Source organism: Pristiophorus japonicus, chromosome 14, assembly GCF_044704955.1.
Source record: "Pristiophorus japonicus isolate sPriJap1 chromosome 14, sPriJap1.hap1, whole genome shotgun sequence".
NCBI classification, from domain to species: Eukaryota; Metazoa; Chordata; class Chondrichthyes; family Pristiophoridae; genus Pristiophorus; species Pristiophorus japonicus.
In genome coordinates this window covers 92,407,674-92,431,796 of record NC_091990.1, presented here as the reverse complement: position 1 = coordinate 92,431,796, position 24,123 = coordinate 92,407,674, and the positions used below count along the sequence as shown (strand labels likewise).

Below are 24,123 nucleotides of genomic sequence, written 5' to 3'. Positions count from 1 at the left end.
GTCAACCACTTCAAAATGCATACCTGGTAGTATTGGTGCACCATTAAATAAGGATGTCCCAGCCTACATATTTCCCAACGGCAGCAGGTAGTCCCTCAGCGAAGGTGCTACATTATGTCTGTTTTCATCTTGGCACCACTAAACCAACACCGCTAAAACTGGATTAATTGGTCATTCATCACCTTCCTGTGTACAAAGTGGCTGCCGCACTTGACTACAAAGCAGTGACTGCATCTCAAAGTAATTCATTGTGTGCAATTGATTTATTTCTGAGGTATTTCTGAGAGATGTGATAGTGCACCATATAAATTCAAGTCTTTCTTTAAACCTTTTTATGCCATGATATCGTAGTTCTGTTATTCTGAAAAAGTGTACTTTAATGTTTATTGCCAGGCCCATCTCCTTAGTGAAAACTTCTACTCCAGAAGACAATTTTTGGAAATGAAATTACCTGGTGCAATGGTTCATAGTAACTTCCTGAAGTTAAGCTAGTTACATAAAGTGAGTATTGAATGTTGAGACTATTCCAATACTCTCCTGGTCAGCCTCCCATTTTCCACCCTCCAAAAGCTTGAGCTCATCCAAAACTCTGCTGCCTGTATCTTAACTTGCAACAAGTCCCATTCATTCATCACCCCTGTACTCGCTGACTTGCACTGGCTCCCAGTCCAGAAATGCTGCGATTTTTAAATTCTCACTCTGGTGTTCAAATCCCTCCATGGCTGCACCCCTCCATATCTCTGTAACTTCCTCCAGCCCTACAACCCTCCAAGAATTCTGTGTTCCTCCAATTCTGGCCTCTTGTGCATCTCTTCTCTTACTTTACTCCTCCATTGGTAGCCGTACCTTCAGCCGTCGAGACCCCGAGCTCTGGAATTCTCTTCCTAAATCTCTCCATCTCTTCACCTCTCTCTCATCCTTTAAGATGCTCCTTAAAACCTACCTCTTTGACCAAGATTTTAGTCTCCATCCTAATATTTCCTTCTTTGGCCCGGTGTCAAGTTTTGTTTAATGATGCTCCTGTAAAGCACCTTGGGATGTTTTACTACATTAAATGTGCTATATAAATACAAGTTGTTGTTGTGCAGCTGTGTTTTCACAGCTATAAATTTTTCAAAGGCGCAGTTTAACAATGTTATTGCCCTGGTGATTAAATCCGCATTGATCTAAACTCCTTGCCCTATCCTGAGTTCTCCTTACGCTCTGAATGTTGTCCTCCGGAGGTGCCCTTGGCAGCACCATTTTTGTGGTTCATTTTATTTTCTCTCTGACTGACATCTCCCTCCATTGTGGTCCCCACTGACATGTAGGCATGTCCAGGGTCTCCAGCGGAGGGCACTACATCCACACCATCGAATTTCCACACCAAGAACCAGTTACAAGCCTTAACAGTTCCTAATATAAATAAATAATGAATCCCAGGTACTGGATCAAATCCAGGGCTAATAACTGCCAGAGCTGGGGGGAAAGGCTCCATGCCAAATGTTTATAGTTAGCAGCAGCGTAGACATTTTGTTTTAGTAAAATCACTGGATTTCATTTCTATTTAGTGGAAGTAATCACGTCTCAAAGTGACCTGCTGCATGTAATATGGATCAGCCTTTTTCTTTTCCTGTAATTTTTATATTCAGCTGCTTAGTGCCCATGCCATGTTCCTTCATCAGGAATATGGGACAGTCTGAGCAGCATAGCCATCATCAATGCTGCTCCCTGTTGGCCAACAGAAGGTGTGCATTTTTGGGCAAGTTCGGTCCCCCCACCCCTCCGTTCATGTTGGCTCTCACTTGTCCCCACTGAAGTTGTGACTAAGGAGCTGCCATCTCTGTACTCGCTGCTCAAAAGAGTGCTCAAAGCGAGGGAGGGGAGGGGGAAGCTTAATCAATGAAAGTTTCAGGTAACAATAAATGTTGGATTTGGCATATGTTACACATTCCCAGAATTAAACGAGGCACTTTGGGAATGCTGTACTTTGTTTTGCATTGCGACACAGAGATTCATCATGTAGTATGGTGACAGTATGGAATAGCCTAGCAAGGCCATCACCATAGCAACTGTCCCCCCAGACATTCTCCATCGGAAAAATTCATTTTTACCCTCTGCCAACACTCCCTAACAATCTTCCCCCCACCCACGACCTATCTCAGTTCCAATAGCCCCAAACAACACCCCCGCCTCTCCATGACTTATCCAAGATCTGATACATCCTAACAATGCACCCACCCTGCCCCACAACATATCTCAGATCGGACACCTCCTAAAAATGCCCCCCTCATGACCTATCTCAGATCTGACACCTCCTAACAATGCCTCACACCGACCTAACTTACTTTCCAGAGTCTGGTAATTGTCAAATTATGGTAGTGCCAGACAGTTAGCTATTGGTCTTTTCAGTTCCTCATCTGTTGGTGTGCCCGAATATTCCAGTTACCCTGGGCACTTGCATTATGCTGCATCTTGGACATCATTCACCTTCATGACCTTCGCACAATGGATGTTGTTAAGTAATTTTCTCCTTCCATTTTGATCTCCTCTATTGAGGGTGTTGATACCCTGTTAGAGTACGGTTCCACAGGCCCCAGCTTCCTGAATAGCTAAGCTTCTTGTGTGAGCCATGACAGTGTCAAATAGCTCTTCTGTCATGGAGAGCATCACAACCAACACCCTTTCCCCCAATATTGCTCATATCCAATGTTCACGTGGAGGCACTTTCCATCCTAGAATCATAGAATGATACAGCACAGAATGAGGCCGATTGGCCCATCCTGCCAGCTCTCTAAAAGAGCTATCCAATTAGTCCTCTGCCCTTTCCCTATAACCTTACAACTGTTTCCCTTTCAGGTATTTATCCAATTCTGTTGAAAGTTATTATTGAATCTGCTCTTTCCCTATCGCCCTGCAAATGTTTCCTTTTCAAGTATTTATCCAATTCCTTTTTGAACGTCACTGGTAAATCTGCTTCCACCACCCTTTCTGGCAGTGTGTTCCGGATCATAACCACTCGCTACATGAAAATTAATTCTCCTCAGCCGACCCCTGGTTCGTTTGCCAGTCACTAGATAGCAGCCAGGTGAGTACTGGCTCCAGCTGGCTCCCTGACTGAGATCGGCAAACTCGACACAGACTGGAGAAGGAACCTTCCTGGCCTGTGCGGCTTTAATGCTTCACGGACCGATACAGTGGGTCACCCGGGGAGAGCTCCTGCTGTAAAATAGTTTTGAACAATGAACTGAAAAGTCACACACTGACAGGGAGAAGACTTTCCAGTTTAAATTAACATTTTTTATAAATTTTGTACGACCCTATTTTAGCACTTTCTCTTTAAAACAAAAAGTCACAGCAAAATCAAAATCAAAACATAACAGAAAGTAAATGGGAATTGATTTTGTTTGCCATTTTTTTGATTTTTGAAAACTTTTCCGATAAGGAGATTACCCCACTCTTAAAAGCCGGGGCCAACCAGTTGTCATGGATCTGAAGGCTATAATTCTCCTGTAACATAAATTAAGAAACACTAGAGGGCAATGTGCTTTCTTATCAGTCTTTGGGAATGTGTCCTGTCACATGCACCATTTAACCAATCCTGTTGAAGAAATGAAACAGATCATTGGCCAATCACTAACCACAACACATCTAGACCTATAACCCCAATCACCTTCTTTGTTAATGTCTGTCTTTAATTGGTCTTATATGAGTCAAGCTTTGATATGAAGCCGGTAAGAGAGAGGATGTCCATCACTCTCATTGATATAGCACCCTTCTGCAGTCAGTACTGGTCGCAAGTATCTAAAGCACAGGCAAATATATTTGGAATGTCCTAAAATGTAGTTATAACTTTCCTGTACTGGATTTAAAGTGATCCTTCGTTAGTGCTGTGCTGTTTGTTCCCCAATAGTGGTGATCACATTGCTGTAGTCTGTTGCACGTCAGGGATGGGAGAAGAGCAGATGCTATTACTGACTGCCTAAGTTGTAGTTTTCTTCCTGACAGAAAGTACTAGACTTCGATCAAATTGCTGTTCTGAACAAGCGTTGAGAGGTTTCCATCTGCTCATTCTCTTCCAAACACCTGTTCCTTGCTCAGAAAATCCTAAGCGGTTCTGTTGGCTCGATGAACACATTGGCCGGAATTTTGCCGGCGCTCGGAGGACGGGATGCGTGGCGGGTCAGCTGTTAAATTTCAAATTATTGACAGCAGGTCGGGACCCCGCTGTCAACCCGCTGCCACGTTACTTTCTCAGACGTCGGGTCTGTCAACGAACAGACCCGATGCGCAACGGTGGAGGAAGGCAATTTAGGTGATTAAAACTTTGTTAAAAGGCTGTTTAAGACAATTTTGAGCTGAACTTACCAATTTTCCAGGTTTTCCATGAAGTTCCCACTTCTTGAGGATTACATCAGGTAAGGACGTCAGGAGTTGTGTCAGCATGAATTCATTTCTTTACTGGACAGCTGCAAATATGCTATAAAAAATCCCATCTCACAGCTGTTCACTTTCCAAGATCAGAAACTTTTGCTTACTGCATTTGGAAGGCACATTGAGCTTTATGCAGGTTGCAAGTGTTTGGAGCAATCCCTCGATCCAGTGTCACCTAATTAGAACAATCTCTCTCACCATTGACAGATCGCTTCTGTCATCTCAATTTCAGCTGCAATCTATTACATTAGAAAGAAAGACTTAGATTTATATAGCGCCTTTCATGACCACCGGATGTCTCAAAGCGCTTTACAGAAAATGACGTACTGTAATTAGCATCCGTGTCCTTGACACTCTCTCACATTGGTCCTCAGAGTCTCACCACTATCAGAACCAACACCAGCAGCACTGATCACACCAACAGCATCAACAACAACAACAACCTTCTCGGCAATCAACTGATGCTGCCCGGGACACTAGGGATGGCCTCATCATGGCCAGATTTACTTCCCTTGACATTCGCTGCCACAAGATGTCCCACATCATAAAGCACCCCTACAATTCCCAAGCAATTCCTTTCACATTCATCAGCATTGCGTGAAGTAACCTTATGTCTCACCATTCGCTGCAACTCACTAAGCCACTTCCAAAGGTGCACACAAATCTGTCCAAGAAGGCAAAGTGTTGAAAATAAGGATTTCAATGTTTGATAACACATTAGCAGAAAGTCTACATTGGCTAAAAGACCCAAGTGCCTACCCTTGTGTGTTGTTAGTTGATATGATTGGACAAGGAAGAGGGTGACTGTGAGGGGTGGCCAGTGAGACGGGGATGTGATAATATAGATAGACAGCGAGGGATGGGTGGAGGTACAAGATAGGTTGGTGTGAGCAAGGATGTGCAGGAGTAGAGTAGGGAAGGCAGAGTGCTGGGGATGTGATGAGTGGCACAGCAGGATGAGGTTGAGTGCGGCTTTGCAGTAAACTTTCATGATCTACTGAGATCATTGAAAGGTTTGTGCCATTGGAGTCAGGTCCTCCTGATGACATCACTACTTGTGACCTCCTGTGCAATGCGTTGGTGTCTTGGGAAGGTCTCTTCCACCCATTGGAAGGGAAGGGAAGAGAACCTCACTGCTTGCTGTAACTTCCTCCATAAGTATATGGAGGGAGTCATGGGAGAGCCTGGCTACAGCTGTGCACCTCTCCATAGTAATTGTTAGTGTTCGCAGCACCTCAATGCTGCAGAACACTGACAGCACAACTGTCAAAATGAATGTGGACATGGTCTCTTTAAGGAAATCGGCTAATGACGGGTCATCAAATGATGTCACCAGACCCAGTTTATTTTAATTGGCCGGGTACCTCGCTGGTCGTGCTTAACAAGCCCAATCAGGGGAAAAACACTTCAACAGAGCGTGATGGAACCGGGAACTGGGTCGCAGTCTGCCACCTAACTCGGCCACACTTAGCCCGCCTCAGTAGGCGATATCGTGGCCTTAATATAAGTGTTGGGAAAGATAATGGAATGCTTACTCAAAGATGTAGTAGAAACAAATCTAGAAACTGAAAATATAATCATCATCATCATAGGCAGTCCCTCAAAATCGAGGAAGACTTGCTTCCACTCTAAAAGTAAGTTCTCAGGTGACTGAACAGTCCAATATGGGAATTGCAGTCTCTGTCACAGGTGGGGCAGACAGTCGTTGGAGGAAAGGGAGGGTGGGGAGTCTGGTTTGCCGCACGCTCCTTCCGCTGCCTGCACTTGGTTTCTGCATGCTCTCGGTGACAAGACTCGAGGTGCTCAGCGCCCTCCCGGATGCTCTTCCTTCACTTAGGGCGGTCTTTGGCCAGGGACTCCCAGATGTCGGTGGGAATGTTGCACTTTATCAGGGAGGCTTTGAGGGTGTCCTTGAAAGGTTTCCTCTGCCCACCTGAATAATAAATAATTGTCAGCACAGATTTCAAAAGGGAAGGTCATGCTTGACCAACCTTATTGAATTCTTTGAAGAAGTAACAGTAAAGGTAGACAAGTGTAATGTAGTAAATGTAATATATTTGGATTTTCAAAAGGCCTTCGATAAGGTACCGCATAGTAGACTCATGACTAAGGTCAGAACATGTGGGGTGATGGTACAAGATAGCAAGCTAGCTACAAAACAGAAAACAGAGTAGGGGTTAAAGGCTAAAAGGTTACTCAGACTGGAGAAGATGGGAAGTGGTGTTCCACAAGAATCGGTGCTGGCACCACTGTTGTTCACCATTTACATAAACAGTTTGAACTCGGGAATCGGAAGTCCAATTTCAAATTATGTGGACAACACCAAATTGTGGGGTGTAGTTAATACAGAAGAGGACTGCAACAAAATACAGGAGGACATTAATAAACTTGCAGAGTCCATGTAATTGGCAAATGAACTTCAATATAGATCAGTGTGAGGTGGTATATTTTGTTAGGAAGAATAAGGAGGCCACATACTCGGAAAATAAATGTCTAAATGGAGTAGTGGAGCAGAGGGATCTGGGGTTACAGATGTATAAATTACTAAAAGTAGCAATGTAGTTTAATAAGGCCATAAAAAGACAAACAGTGCTAAGGTTCAATTTAAGAGGATATAATTGAAAAGCAGAGAAGTTATGTTAAACTTGGCATGTTAAACCTGTGTTAGAACCTTGGTTAGACCGCACTTGGGGTACTGAGAGAAGTTCTCGTCTCCATGTTATAAAAAGGATATAAAGGCACTGGAGAAGGTGCAAAAAAGATTTACTAGGATGATACCAGAACTGAGAGGTTATACCTATCAGGAAGATTGTAAAGCTGAGCTCTTTTCTCTCGAAAAGAGAAGTCTGACGTTAAGCTGATAGAGGTCTTTAAGATTATGAAAGGGTTTGATAGGATAGACGTGGAGAAGATGTGTTCACTTGTGGCAGAAACCAGGACTAAAGGCCATAGCTATACAATAGTCACTAATAAATCCAACAGGGAATTCAGGAGAAAAATTTTCACCCAGAGAATGGTTAGAATTTGGAAAGCGGTACCACATGGAGCGGTTGAGGCAAATAGCATAGATGCATTGAAAGGGAAGCTAGATAAGCACATGAGGGAGAATGGAATAGAAGAATATGTTGATGGGGTTCGATGAAGAAGGGTGGGAGGAAGCTCATGTGGAACATAGACACAGGCATGGGCCGAATGGCCTGTTCCTGTACTGTAATACTGTGTACAGAAGGTGTCAGTGGGGCTGTTGTCCATCTCCCTGCTGCAGAGCACCAGGGGATCCATGTCAGTGGCATTAAGGCACAGCATGAAAAGGCCATTCTTGAGCTGGGTAAGATGCTTCACTCGGGCCAAATCGTGTCGTCCAGCAGATGGTTGGTAAATATTGCATCATTAAACACAATTTCTCCACATCCACCATTTCATCCAGAGCCCTGCTCTGCTTCCTAGAATCTAGTGCAAAAGGACTGTACAAGACTGACCACTCAGTATTGTCTGCTTCCTGGAGCAGAATGAGAGGGGGTCACTAGGAATCCTCCACCACACATATCTCACCTCACACAAACTGAGAAAATGTATCCCCACTCTTGGCAGCAAGAAGACCCCATTCTGTGGTGCAGCCTAACACCCCACATAAGCATGTTGTCAAGGGAGTTATGGGATGTTTGGCAATCACAGTATGTAATGCACGAGTTGCAGACGGAGCTGGAAAAGTTATGAATCTCCTTCCCATGAAACTGTTCTCATACCCTTCCCCGCAGGATTGATGAGGCAAACCAAATGATGATCTAGTTTTACTTTTATTTGTACAGTTACAACGTCTGAAATCCAGAATCCTCGGGACCGAGTCCATGCCGGATTTTGGATTTTTCCGGATTTCAGATCTCGCTGTGGACCGAATCTGTGCCAAATTTTGGGTTTTGGCTGATTTTGGACCTCGCTGCCTGCCGATCCTCTGCTCCTCGCTGAAATGTCCGGTTTTTGGAATTCCGGATTTGGGATGTTGCACCTGTGTACACGAATAGACCATGGGGCTAGATTTTGACTTTCTGCGATAGTGTCAAATGGGTGATAGTGAATTGGCAACCTGTTTTACTTCTCTCCTGACTTTTATTTAACTGACTTCAATGCATGCACTATACAAGCCCTCTGCTGATGCAGCCGAGAGTACTGTTGGCCTGTGATTTTTCCTTCGTCCCCTTTTGAGAAGTGAAGTGTTCTCCACCTGCTTGGTCTCACCATGCACCTCTTTAACTTACACCAGTCTTTAATTTGAGAGGCAGGTTTACAGAGACATGGGTTTGGAGGTTTCCCTCAAGGTAACCCTTTTCCCTTGACTCAGGACCGACAAAGGTAATCCAAATCCCTGCTGCAGTTAATCCAGGGGCTTCTACGCTCACAGAAGAATGGCCAATCTGTCTGGTAGATGATTTGTCAGCCCTTTCTGTCTCATTAATAATAACGGGAATATGATTTATCACTTTGGAAGAAACCTAAAGTTATCTGTAATTAATCACATCAAGCTTTGCCACCAAAAATAACTACTAGCTACATTTTGTTTAAAGTTGATAAATCCACAAATGTCCCAGTGAGCTCAACCCAGTTCCACTTCTGAAAAATTCATTTCAGATCTCTGCATACTTTATACCGATATGTATGAACACCTAGAATTGAACCTAAACCTAACCTTATAATGGGCATCCCTACAACAGATTATATAGATAGTGGTTGGCTGCTAGTGGTTTACAATTGGGGGTTCTACATCAAGTTGAGCTCAGTGAAACGGCTCAGTCCAGCGTTGGATTACAGACTATAATTCCCTGTCACACTCCTAGTATTCCAGGTAAAATGAAACTTTTTGAAGTTTTTGATAGCAGCTGCATCTTTTGTTAGTGGAATTTAATGCCAAATAATATAGGGCTTCAAAAGATTAATTTGATGTGGCACCTCACAGCATATCTTCTCTGATATGGGAAATCAATTGTGACAAGGGACCACACAGGATATCTGCTTTGATATCAATTGTGATGTAGGACCCCATTTAATGTCAGGCTGATAAAGAAGAATTTAAAATCCTCCCATTTTACAACATGGTGTGTTGATCTCCAATTTGCTCTGGCGTGGAACATTGTCCCCAGTAATAACCTGCTAGTACTGCAGATGTTCCTGGATTGTTTATCACACAATGACGTTTACCTCCATCCCCTCACACATGTCATCCTGACATATAACACTCAGAAACCAGGCACTTACTTGTAAAGAATAAACAACATTACATAAAGAACAAACATCTGGCTTGAGGTAATTCAATCTCAAGGGTTCCACCGACATTCATAAATCACTCAAGCTTTAGCTGATATGGTTATCAGAAGCATTCGATTGAATTACTGCCTGGTAACTCACTGCTAGACATCTGTTATTCTATATACATTTCGATATTTGTTAAAGGATAGAGGATTCTTAGTCATAAATTGGGTTTCCCTCTTACTCCTGTCTTACATGCTGTGTGGAAATTCTTTCAGGATGATTCATTTCAAAGCCTTAGGTCTCCCTCAGATTCTGGCCATCTGTCAGATGGACTAAATGTTGATGAATGTAAAGTTTTAAAAATACATTATTCCAGGATAGGTCTTAAATGGGAAAATATTTTTACCTTACCTCAATACATAAGTATTTTTTTTAATCCTCTTACCTCAGTAGCCTAGAGGCTAATTCAAATCCTCCTATCTCAGTGTGTTCTAGGGCTGAATGCTTGAATCCTCCTAACCCAATCTGTTCTAGAGCTGAATCTTCAAATCCTCCTGTCTCAGTCTGTTCTATAGCTGAATGCTTGAATCCTCAGCTGCTTGTCACTTGAACCCTGCCTCTGTCAATCCCAGGGCTGCTTGTCACTTGAATTCTCCTGCCTCAGCCAGTCCAAGGCTGCACTTCAGTTCCTCATTCAGATTGCCTTCGAGAGGTACCACGCAGGAAGGGGCTGCTCCAACTCAGTAAATGACACGCCTTGACTTGGCTCACATGCTGCTAATATTCCGATCAGCATTGTCAGCCATTGTGGAAGAATCTGACACTGTCCACTCCCAGTTACGGAAAAGAAACACATGTGAACTAAAATTAAACATTTTATGAGTGGTCAGATTCTCCATTAGAAGCATTTGTTGAATTCTGAAATATTCCACCCACTATTAAAGTTCAGGTTAGTGTTACTATACCATGAGAATAAAGGATCTGAACTGATGGTTTACATGGAATAGGTTTGAGGATAGTCTTGTGAACTCGAGAACACTGCTCCTAGATCAGAAATAGGAAGATGAATTTGTTGTTTAGAAAATCTCAATTGCGTTGTAACTAAAGTCATTGTTTCAAGACCCATACAGACTTTTGTCACATCAAGAAAGGTACTACAGTTAATGAGAAGAGACTTGTGATACTGGGCCAAAATGTTGGTATTCCGAGGGACTTGTGTGTCTTTGTACACGAATCACTGAAAGTTAACATGTGGGTACAGCAGGCATTTAGGAAAGCAAATGGTATGTTGGCCTTTATTACAAAAGGATTGGAGTATAAGAATCAAGAAATCTTATTGCAATTATATAGGGCCTTGGTGCGACCACAGCTGGAGTTCTGTGCACAGTTTTGGTCTCTGTACCTAAAGAAGGATATACTTGCCTTAAAGAGTGTGCAATGAAGGTTCACTCGACTGATTCCTGGGATAGTGGGATTGTCCTATGAGGAGATATTAAGTAGACGAGGCCTATATTCTCGTGTTTAGGAGAATGAGAGATGATCTCATTGAAACGCATAAAATTCTTAAGGGCTTGACAGGGCAGCTGCTGGGAGGATGTTTCCCCTGGCTGGGAGTCTAGAACTAGGTCGCAGAAGGTCAGCCATGATTTTATTGAATGGCGGAGCAGGCTCTGAGGGCCGATCGGCCTACCCCTGCTCCTATTTCTTATGTTCTTGGTATTATTCTAGTGAACCGGTGCTGTACCCCATCCAAGCACTATATATCTTTCCTGAGGTTTGCAGCAGTACAGATGGGGTCTGACCAAGACCCTGTACAACCGAAACATTACTTGCTCACTTTTGTGATCAAGTTCTCTTGAGATAAAGACCAATATTCCATTAGCCATTTTGATCACTTTTTGTGTCTGTGCACTAACTTATGGTGAATTGTGTATATGGACACCCAAATCCCTTTGCTCCTCCAGAGCTGCCAGTCTCTCACCATTTCACTCAGGATATTTCACCATGTTAAAAGGTGCTATATATAAGTGCATATTGCTATAGAAGAATTGATCTGTAAGGAATTACTGTCTCATCCATCAATACTTTTCTCCTCCTTGACTTTTCTTATGGTAGAGTTTGGGTACAAGAGGAATGAGCTTCATTGGACTGAACAGTCTTTTTTCACCCTTTGCCTTGTTTACATTCCTATGGTTACATTGGATTCATTTTACATTTTCAATCCTCTCCCCAAACCCCTTCCCCAAAACAAAATTAGTCTTGCACAAAGTATAAAATAATTTAAAGGAAAATAATCTCCAAGGTGTGTTGTTTGAGTTCTGCACAAACTGGCATCTAAACATTGCGCATTAGTTCTGCATGGAATGTGTACTTACACAATCTCCCATGGGCTTCATTCCTTCTGAGTGGAGGAAGCAAGGCGATTAAAAATGCTTTTCCCAGGGCAAATAAACTAACACATCAGCTTGCAGGAAATGGCAAGTCCTTTGAGGAGGGAGGTCCCAAAGCAAGCTCACTGAATATTTTACAATCCTGTTTAAGTGCCACTATCATGGACAATGTACACATTCAGGACAGGACTGTCATTTATACAGCTGCTGTCATCCTAGATAAACACCTGATTCTCTGTCACCAACACAGCTCCTCCTGCTCTCGAGAATCGGTTCCACTACTATGGTCAATAAATTGGCTGCTCAGTTTACAGCACCTGGGCACAGAACTGCACCATATGGCCTCAGCTATAACTGTTCCTTTGTACCCAATGTTTTCTGGATGTGTGTAGAGGTTACTGAGATGTACACGAGCCACACAGCAACAGAAGGGAGTGAATGAGCAGCATTTACACAAAGCCAAAATCTGGGCATCTGTTCAATGCATGTGCTCACTGTTGCGCTGTTATCAGATTGGCCCATGACTTCATAATGAAGTACTAATTTAACCGATTGTTCATCTCATTGCTATGCAAACTACAGCTGCCACGTTGCCGACATAACCAGAACTGTATTTCAAAAGTAATTCATTGTCTACTAAGCGTTTTGGATAGTTTCCGAGAGACATGAAAAGGCGTTACATAAGAAATAGGAGCTGGAGTAGGCCATCCGGCCTTGAGCCTGCTCTGCTATTCAATAAAATCATGGCTGATCTTCTACCTCAACTCCACTTTCCTGCACTATCCCTATATCCCTTGGTTCCCTTAGTATCCAAAAACCTATCGATCTCTGTCTTGAATATGTTCAATGACTGAACTTCCACAGCCTCTGGGGTAGAGAATAGAAACATAGAAACATAGAAAATAAGTGCAGGAGTAGGCCATTCGGCCCTTCGAACCTGCACCACCATTCAATAAGATCATGGCTGATCATTCACCTCAGTACCCCTTTCCTGCTTTCTCTCCATACCCCTTGATTCCTTTAGCCGTAAGGGCCATATCTAACTCCCTCTTGAATATATCCAATGAACTGGCATCAACAACTCTCTGCGGTAGGGAATTCCACAGGTTAACAACTCTCTGAGTGAAGAAGTTTCTCCTCATCTCGGTCCTAAATGGCTTACCCCTTATTCTTAGACTATGTCCCCTGGTTCTGGACTTCCCCAACATCAGGAACATTCTTCCTGAATCTAACCTGTCCAGTCCTGTCAGAATTTTATGTGTTTCTATGAGATCCCCTCTCATCCTTCTAAACTCCAGTGAATAGAGGCCCAGTTGATCCAGTTTCTCCTCATATATCAATCCTGACATCCTGGGAATCAATCTGGTGAACCTTCACTGCACTCCCTCAATAGCAAGAATGACCTTCCTCAGATTAGGAGACCAAAACTGAACACATATTCCAGGTGAGGCCTCACTATGGCTATGTACAACTGCAGTAAGACCTCCCTGCTCCTATACTCAAATCCCCTAGCTATGAAGGCCAACATACCATTTGCCTTCTTCAGCGCCTGCTGTACCTGCATGCCAACTTTCAATGACTGATGTACCATGACACCCAGGTCTCATTACACCTCCCCTTTTCCTAATCTGCCGCCATTCAGATAATATTCTGCCTTTGTGTTTTTGCCACTAAAGTGGATAACCTCACATTTATCCACATTATACTGCGTCTGCCACGCGTTTGCCCACTCACCTAACCTGTCCAAGTCACCCTGCGCCAAAGATTCATCACCCTTTGAGTGAAGACATTTCTCCTCTTCTCAGTCCTAAATGGCCGACCCCTTATTCTGAAACTGTGATGTTACATAAATGCAAGTTATTTTTTTACCCCCAATCAGAATTAGTTCCTTTCCCGCTCCCCCGTCCCATCCCTCTCAAGCATTTATGCCCATGACCTGCAGGTATCTTGGCCTTATGGCCATTCCTTACGTGAGCTTAGACACTGAATGTCAAGCAGGCTAATTGACCACAGAGAGCATCACAGACAAATGCTCAATCTTCTTCTCACACAGACACAGTCACATTTTCTCACAGGGATAGTATTTGAGAGTAGGAACCCTGGCTGATTTCTCCTTTCCGAGGCCAAGTGCCCTACACGTGCTCCAGCTGAGATCAGCTAACTCAGCACAGACCGTGAATTGACCTGACAACCTTCTGATTATATGGATCACTTACATGCTGCACTTGACGACTGAGCCATCGCGGGAGCACACCATTAGCCTAATGGTAGAAACACAGGCTGTCACTCACAACTATACCTGCCATGTTTAATTCATAGTCTAGCACACCTTCATTCATCCATAACAAACTTTATTGGCTTTTGACTTGTTGAGGGTACCACATTGCCCAGCTAAGGGCATTCGGGGTTCTGACTGAAGAGCTGAAAAGACAGTCTGGCCAAGGATTTTTAAATATGTACAGAATGGGCAGAGCAGAAAGTAAAAGGCAGCGATGGCATGAAAGTGCAAGTTTGAGGCAGGTTTATAATAAACATCCGCATAATTCCAAGAAACACTGTAGTCACATTCTGAGCTTTATCATTAGAATGCAGTAAAGCATAATGATGGGAAGATGACATTTTCACAGCCGACTACAATGGAAATAAAAAGCGGGAGAGGTGTATAAAGGGGCTGCCGACTCGCTATTGCCCGGTTTACAGTATCGCACAAAGTCAAAATGATCCCCTGCGTGTTTTTATCCACCAGGATCTCAGTAAAGTATAGTTGTAGGTCTGCAGAATTGTTAAAAATTTGGGGTCTGACTATTCATTTGAACTGACTGGAGGGTTCACTTGACAATAATATATATTTTACACATCATCATCATAGGTGGTCCCTCGAACGAGGATGACTTGCTTCCACGAGAGTTCACAGATGTTTCAATGAAGGACCCGATGTTCCAGTCCTGAACTCCAGTTGAGGAGATGGAAGATGCCTGTGCGTGAATATTTTTAGCGTGTGGTGAGCGTTGCACATCAGCCACCACACAGGCTTGACAGAGCTAGGCCTTTATCCAGTGGCAGGATTAACCAGGACGACTGGAGACCTGCTCTGCTGCACAGACCCAGTGCACACACATATTGCAGTGTGGGCTGGTCCGTGCTGCCCCTGGGCCCTTGGCACTTCTGGGCCCCATACCCTCATTCGCCGCACCTCCGCCACGATGTTCCAGGGCCCGGCGTTCCAGCTCTATTTATAGCCCTGACCTGCGGTGGTGTTCTCACACAGGTCGGGGCAGCCCACAATGTTCCAGCGCCCGGCGCTTCTATATCATAACTCGCTGCGTTAAAAAAAAATTCTCATCTCGCCTCTGGTTCTTTTGCCAATTATCCTAAATCTGTGTCCTCTGATTACCGACCTTTTTGATACCGGAAACAGATACTCCCTATTTACTCAGTCAAGGCTGTAAAGCGCTTTGAGGCATCCAGTGGTTGTGAACATAAGAACATAAGAAATAGGAGCAAGAGTAGGCATACGTCCTAGATGTCCAAGATGACAGACCACTAATGGAGGCTTCTCATCAGCCCCAGTCACATATTTCAAGTACGAAAGAAACCCTCCGGGTTACTGATAATCCAGGCAGGAACTCAAGAGGCAGCTATCGGTTATTGTGGTCCAAACACTACGACTGTAGTTCAGAGCGGCACAGGCTGCACAAATAGCTCACTGGGGGCTGGAGACCAAGTTTACCAGATTTTGCAAAACTGAAAACTCAACTCCTGCTTCAGGTAAAGTTAAACTAGTGTGCTTGGCTGGCTTTCCAGCAAGGTGCATACTTGCAGTAATTCAGCCTGATATTGAAACTAGAGTGTGGGTGGGCCATATGTTATCCAGTCTTGAAAGTGCAGCAGTTGCTAAAAGCTGGAAGACATTTGCTCAGTGTCAATACCTTTGCCAGGTTTTATTCATTCTGTGCTTTTTAGTTTAGTCCTTCCATTTTTGCTCAGAGCATTGCTCCTGGGCTACTCTGGCAACAGACCTTGGGGAATTGACCAGCTTGTAATGTATTTGCATTGTAGGTTCTTCGCTTAAGAATTCATAGCAACACACTGCTATTAAGAACTAGTTGGTTTATTAGCAAAGATTTAACAATCACACTACACATTACCAGTTCATCCATCAGGCTCACAACCATCTGCCTCATTGTGGATTCCCTGAACCCAACTGTCTGGGGTTTTATTGAGTCTTGTGAACATCATGTGACTGGCTAAGCCACTCACAACTCAACAACTCTACAAACCTGTAAGCATACTCAAACAGGCACACATTACACAACTCTTTTGGGGGGGAACAAAATAAACATTAGATCGAGTGCCCCCCGATCTGGGGGACACTCTAGACACTTTTAACTGCCCTCGTTTTTTTTATTTTTTATTTTATTTTTTTTTGTGATTGTTTTTGGGGCATTAAAACCATATATTTTACAAGTGCCCCCTATAAAAGGGGAGGGGGACACTAAAACCGGCAATTAAAACAAATTAAACTTTAAAACATATAAAATCAAATTAAAATTTGGTTGCCGAGGGTAACGATGCACTCCAGTCCCTCCGTCACCCACCTCTCGCGGAAGGCCACGAGCATACCGGTGGACACAGCGTGCTCCATCTCCAAGGATACCCTGGCGCGGATGTACGCGCGGAAGAGAGGCAGGCAGTCGGGCTGAACGACCCCCTCGACCGCCCGCTGCCTGGACCGGCTGATGGCACCCTTGGCCGTGCCCAGGAGCAGTCCTACGAGGATGCCCTCAGACCTACACGCTCCCCTCCGCACAGGGTGCCCAAAGATCAGGAGTGTGGGACTGAAGTGCAGCCAGAAATTGAGGAGCAGCCCCTTTAAATAATGGAACAGGTGCTGCAACCTCGCACATTCAATAAAAACATGGAACACGGACTCTTCCAGACCGCAGAAATTGCAGGCAGGCACACATTACACAGCTCCCTGCTATAGCATGCAGCTGATGTAGTGATTATTGCCCAAGTTTCCCCAGGAATTGCTCTGTTTTTTTTTGGAGCAACTACATTTTTTTGGAGTAACTTAAAAATCACAATTCTCCCCATTTAATTTGCTCCAGTGTAAGTGAGTTAGTTAGGTCTCTTTTTTGTTTCATTTTTTTTTTAAAAGGGGGCGTTACCAGCCTGTTTTGGCCATTTAAGCAAGTTTAGCCAGCTAAAAGTTACTCCAAACTAACTTAGGCCAGCGTATGAGGCCACTTCTGTCCGCTCAGAAAAACCTTGCAGCGAATTAAGAAATCAGCGCAGGTAATCTCCAAAGATAGCTAGATATTAATGTACGGGAAAATCTTTGAAGATTCTTTTCTCCCCTCCCACCCAAACCCCCGCTGGATCAAAACTCTTCCCCTCCCCCCCCCGCCATCAAAACTCTTCCTCCCCCCGCCATCAAAACTCTTCCCCTTTCCCCCCCCAAGAAAGTCTTCCCACCCCCTCCACCCCTGATCAAAACTCTTCCCCCCCCCCCCCACCAACCTGTCTCTTGTAGCCTTCAGAGCGGGAAAACAGCGGACGGCCTGTGCAAACGGCCACTCAGCCCGGGATAGGGGCAGCGAGCGTCGGCCCCTCCCACACAGCTTGCATCACACGCTCTCAGGTTCTGGGGGTGAGGAGCTACTGCGCATGCGCGCACACTCTAGCGCACATGTGCAGAAGTCCCGGCACTGTTTTCAGCGCCGGGACCTGGCTCCGCCCCGAATCCAGTTGCCACGCTACGCCACCATGGAGGAGAGGCTGGGGAGCGGCCAAACTCGGCCCGAAGACTTTTGGCGCCTTGGAGTTCTACAAAAGCGGCGCACCTCTGATGAGTGCTCCAGAAATCTGTACTGGCCAAATTTGGGCCCAGAATGTTTTCTGGTTAAAATGTAGGCTGGAAGCTAATGTCCATTAAGAACAATCTTCTCCCTGTTTGATAATTTGCTGTTCCCCTCCCAGAGAGGGGTGGTAGCACTGGAGAGAGAGCACTTGTATCTATCATGCAAAGCCAGAAATTGTATCGATTTTTTGGTCTAGATCACCTGGTGTCCATGTGGTGGGAGGGGAGTGTATGTATTGTGATGCGAAAGGCATCACTACTGTATGAAACAGGCTGGATGGACCACTAGGTCTTTTTCTCTCCGTCATTTTACTTATGTTTGTATCACTGGGCTCAGTACAACCCTCAGCAGAGCAGTCTTCCCTATCCTGTTGTTAAAGAGTGGGATTCCCATTAAAGTTCCCTATAGGCAGAGGGGGACAGTTTTATCCCATTAGTCCAGGCTAGATACACAACAAAAGATTTAAGGATAAGCAAAAGCTACTTAACCCATCAAAGCTCATTCCTCAGCATTCCACTTCTCTCAGCTGAGCATCCACTGTACTCTGACTGTCCCTAAAGTCTCCCTCTCGACCACCCTGCCCAGCACATTCTTCCAGACACTTATGACCATTTGTGTGATGAAGTTCTTCTGGTATTTGTTCAGAATTTATTTTTGACTTGTTTCTATTTATAACCTCTGACATATTATCCCGACTCATTTTGAAGTAATATCTGGAACAAATTGCATCAGAAAACTATCTTGAATGCACTCAAGATATTCACTACCTTTGAGACTTGAACAACTTTGTTCTTCCCAATCTATATGAGAATTAACATCTCCCATTATTTGTCACTCCTGCTGTAACGACTTTAGTTATTTTAGTATTCCCTTCACCTGGAGTATCTATATCACCGTTTATGACCTGAACGTTGCTCTTATCTCTTTTTAAAAATCTTTAAACTATCTGCCTGAGCCTTCCCCACCTCATGAATGTTGATAAACTCTTTAGGTGGATGTCAAAGATCCCATGCCACTATTTTGAAGAAGAGCAGGGAAGTTCTCGCCGGTGTTCTGGCCAATACTTATCCCACAACCAATGCCTAACAAAGGATTATCTAGTCATTATCATGTTGCTGTTTGTGGGACCTTGCTGTGCGCAAATTGGCTGCCACGTTTCCTACACTGTTGTAATGTAGGAAACATGGCAGCCAATTTGCGCACAGCCAGGTCCCACAAACAGTAATGTGATAATGATCAGATATGGACTTTAAATGGACTTCCAGAAGCCATTCGATAAGGTTCCATCTTGGTAGCTAAAATTAAAGCTCATACAATTGAAGGCAAATTATTGATCTGCTTAGGAAATTGATTAGGTGGTAGAAGACAGACAATAGGGATAACGGGTATGTGTTCGAATTGAAGGGAAGTGACCAGTGGTGTCCCACAAGGATCTGTACTGGGGCCTCAACTATTCACTAGATTTATTAATGACTTAGATAATGCAATAGAGAGTCATAAATCCAAGTTTGCCAATGCCACAAAGATTGGTGGCATAGTAAGTAGTGTAGATGGGAGCATAAAATTACAAAGAGACCTGATAGATAAAGTGAATGAGCAAAACTGTGGCAGATCGATTTCAATGCAGGTAAGAACATAAGAACATAAGAACATAAGAAATAGGAACAGGAGTAGGCCATATGGCCCCTCGAGCCTGCTCCGCCATTCAATACGATCATGGCTGATCTGATCATGGACTCAGCTCCACTTCCCCGCCTGCTCCCCATAACCCCTTATCTCCTTATCGTTTAAGAAACTGTCTATTTCTGTCTTAAATTTATTCAATGTCCCAGCTTCCACAGCTCTCTGAGGCAGCGAATTCCACAGATTTACAAACCTCTGAGAGAAGAAATTTCTCCTCATTTCTGTTTTAAATGGGCGGCCCCTTATTCTAAGATCTAGTCTCCCCCATCAGTGGAAACATCCTCTCTGCATCCACCTTGTCAAGTCCCCTCATAATCTTATACGTTTCGATAAGATCACCTCTCATTCTTCTGAATTCCAATGAGTAGAGGCCCAACCTACTCAACCTTTGCTCATAAGTCAACCCCCTCATCCCCAGAACCAACCGAGTGAACCTTCTCTGAACTGCCTCCAAAGCAAGTATATCCTTTCGTAAATATGGAAACCAAAACTGCACCAGTATTCCAGGTGTGGCCTCACCAATACCCTGTATAGCTGTAGCAAGACTTGCCTGCTTTTGTACTCCATCCCCTTTGCAATAAAGGCCAAGATACCATTGGCCATCCTGGTCACTTGCTGTACCTTCATACTATCCTTTTGTGTTTCATGCACAAGTACCCCCAGGTCTTGCTGTACTGCAGCACTTTGCAATCTTTCTCCATTTAGATAATAACTTGCTCTTTGATTTTTTTCCGCCAAAGTGTATGACCTCACACTTTTTGACATTATACTCCATCTGTCAAATTTTTGCCCACTCACCTTAGCCTGTCTACGTCCTTTTGCAGATTTTTTGTGTCCTCCTCACACATTGCGTTTCCTCCCATCTTTGTATCATCAGCAAACTTGGCTATGTTACACTCAGTCCCTTCTTCCAAGTCATTAATATAGATTGTAAATAGTTGGGGTCCCAGCACTGATCCCTGCTGCACCCCACTAGTTACTGGTTGCCAACCAGAGAATGAACCATTTATCCTGACTCTCTGTTTTCTGTTAGTTAGCCAATCCTCTATCCATGCTAATATATTACCCCCAACCCCGTGAACTTTTATTTTATGCCGTAACCTTTTATGTGGCACCTTGTCAAATGCCTTCTGGAAGTCCAAATACACCACATCTACTGGTTCCCCTTTATCCACCCTGTTCGTTACATCCTCAGAGAATTCCAGCAAATTTGTCAAACATGACTTCCCCTTCATAAATCCATGCTGACTCTGCCTGACTGAATTTTGCTTTTCCAAATGTCCTGCTACTGCTTCTTTAATAATGTACTTCAACATTTTCCCAACCACAGATGTTAGGCTAACTGGTCTATAGTTTCCTGCTTTTTGTCTGCTTCCTTTTTTAAATAGGGGCATTTCATTTGTAGTTTTCCAATCTGCTGCGACCTCCCTAGAATCCAGGGAATTTTGGTAAATTACAACCAATGCATCTACAAACCCTGTCGCTGCTACTCTTAAGACCCTAGGATGCAAGCCATCAGATCCAGGGGATTTATCTGCCTTTAGTCCCATTATCTTACTGAGTACAAGCTCCTTAGTGATTGTGATTGTGTTAAGTTCCTCCCCCCGCCATAGCCTCTTGACCATCCCCTGTTGGAATATTGTTAGTGTCCTCTACCGTAAAGACTGATACAAAATATTTGTTCAGAGTTTCTGCCATGTCCTGTAAATATGAGGTCATCCATTTTGGAGCAGTAAAGGATAGATCCGATTATTATTTAAATGGTGAAAAGTTAGGAACAATGGAGGTCCAAAGAGATTTAGAGTCCGTGTACACAGATCACTAAAATGTCGTAGCCAGGTACAAAAATAATCAAAAAGTCTAATGGAATGTTAGCCATTATAACTAGAGAGCTAGAATATAAAGGGGAGGAGGTTTTGCTACAGCCATACAAAGCCCTGGTTAGTCCATATCTGTCGTACTGTGTACAGCTCTGGGCACCACACCTTAGAAAGGATATATTGGCCGTGGAAGGAATGCAGTGCAGATTCACCAGAATATTACCAGGACTCCAGGGGTTAAATTATGAGGAGAGATTACATAAACTAGGCTTGTATTCCCTGGAATATCGAAGGTTAAGGGTGATTTGATTGAGGTTTTCAGGATTTGAAATTGATGGGGTAGATAGAGAGAAACCTTTTCTGTTGGTGAGAGAGTCTTGGACAGGGGGACATAACATTAAAATCAGAGCCAAACCATTTAGGAGAGAAGTGAGGAAACATTTCTTCATGCCAAGGGTGGTAGAAGTGTGGAACTCTCTCCCACAATAAGCAGCGGATGCCAGCTCAATAAATACTTTAAAATCTGAGACCGATAGATTTTTGCTAGCCAAGGGTATTAACGGATGTGGAGCGAAGCCGTGTGGATGGATTTAGGACACAGATCAGCCCTGGTATCACTGAATGGTGCAACAGGCTCAAAAGGCTCAATGGCCTACTTTTGTTCCTATGTTCCTATATTCTTCATGGGGCAGCCCTTCCTTTAACATGTCTCACATAATACAGTCCAGATCCATGCAGTACACAGTCAAAAAACAGGCCACAATATACAGCAACAGCACTCACTGTTTGATATACAGCAGTGAGAGAAGATTTTGGCATTCAACTGTACCACCCTCAAAAAAAGAAAAGAAGGGATGAGAAATTGGAAGGCTCAGTAGAGCAAGGCCAATCACTGGTAGGTCAAGCAGGGCGAGGGAGCGGGTATTCATCATGCTTTTCTGTGTGTTTCAGGTTCTATGTATAACACGTTTGGAGAAACCTTGCTGCTCAAAATGGAGAATGTCACATTTGAGAATGCTGGGGCCAGCATAAACTCAAGCGCAACTTTTGAAATGACGTGGGCCAGCCCTTACAAGACTGTTGAGATTGTCTTTATAGCTGTCGTGACTGGGTCCCTCAGCCTGGTCACAGTGGTGGGCAACATATTAGTCATGTTATCCATCAAAGTTAATCGCCAACTGCAGACTGTGAACAACTATTTCTTATTCAGCTTGGCCTGTGCTGATCTGATCATTGGGGTCTTTTCTATGAACTTATATACAGTCTACATTATTAAAGGATACTGGCCTCTGGGAGCTGTGGTCTGTGACCTGTGGCTAGCTCTGGACTATGTTGTGAGCAATGCTTCTGTAATGAACCTGCTAATTATCAGTTTCGATCGATACTTCTGTGTTACTAAGCCACTGACCTATCCAGCTCGAAGGACCACCAAAATGGCTGGGCTGATGATAGCAGCAGCTTGGATACTCTCCTTCATCTTGTGGGCTCCAGCCATCCTCTTTTGGCAGTTCATTGTTGGCGAACGCAAAGTGAAAGAAGGACAATGTTACATTCAGTTCCTGTCCAACCCAGCTGTAACATTTGGCACGGCCATTGCAGCTTTCTATCTGCCAGTTGTCATCATGACTGTTTTGTACATCCAAGTCTCCTTCGCCAGCAGGAGTAGAATAAGAAGTCATAAGCCTGAAAGTCAGAAGGAGAAAACATCCCGATCTTCCAACTTCCTCAAGAGTCACTTTAGCAAGCAGCAGAATAACAACAACACCCCCAAGCAAACGGCAGATTCCTTCAGTGACACCGTGAGGAATGGAAAGGTGGAGGAAAATTCCTCCACAAAGCCCGTGTCCATAAGCCATCGTGAGGAGAAGGAGACTTCAAACGAGTCCAGCTCAGCCAGCAATATCCCACCCAATCCTAAAGAGAAAAGCACAAGCAATGTCATACAGCATGCACAAGCGCCCAAACTGTCCAAAATGCAGAGCTCCAAATGGTCCAGGATCAAGATAGTCACCAAACAGGCCGGCAGCGAGTGTGTCACTGCCATCGAGATCATGCCAGGAAATGCAACCAACAACGCCGTGGAGAACAAGCCCGGCATTGTCGCCAGGAAATTCGCTAACATTGCCAGAAGCCAAGTGCGCAAGAGGCGCCAAGTTGCTGCCAGGGAAAAGAAAGTCACGCGGACAATCTTTGCAATCCTTCTGGCATTTCTATTCACGTGGACTCCTTACAATGTCATGGTTCTCATCAGCACCTTCTGTGATGACTGTGTCCCCGAGACTGTTTGGGTCATTGGGTATTGGCTGTGCTACATCAACAGCACCGTCAACCCAGCTTGTTACGCCCTTTGCAACATTACCTTTAAGAAGACTTTCAAACACTTGTTACTGTGCAAATACAAGAATATTGGTAATGCAAGATAAAGTGAATGCCAGAGTCTGCTACTTGTTCTGCAATTTGTATTTACTATGGATTTAAAAATGGAAGTGTTGTAAAGTGGTATTTTCTGAGATACCAGACTTGCACTGTGCTTGTATTCTAGGTTTAAAATTTTACTCTTCCTCCTTAAGTAAAGCATGTACATATCATATAATCAAAGACATGACTGTGCGGAAAAAAAAAATCATAACTCATCCCAACATTGTGTAGGTGCTAGTGGTAGACCAAGTCGGAAATGTGCTTTTCCTTGTGTCCGGCTTCAGCTCAGCG

At 44.0% G+C, this 24,123-nt stretch overlaps 1 protein-coding gene across 1 annotated transcript; it reads left to right on the top strand.

Annotated features, from left to right (window-relative positions):
- The first annotated feature begins 22,370 nt into the window (after positions 1–22,370).
- On the top strand, positions 22,371–23,837 carry chrm4a (cholinergic receptor, muscarinic 4a). Its single transcript, XM_070898558.1, has one exon. It carries the CDS (start codon positions 22,371–22,373, stop codon positions 23,835–23,837), a length of 1,467 nt encoding a protein of 488 aa, XP_070754659.1.
- Positions 23,838–24,123: the final 286 nt, after the last annotated feature.

Excerpts from the sequence above, each read along its gene's own strand:
- chrm4a (XM_070898558.1), top strand. The coding sequence starts at position 22,371 with ATGTATAACACGTTTGGAGAAACCTTGCTGCTCAAAATGGAGAATGTC.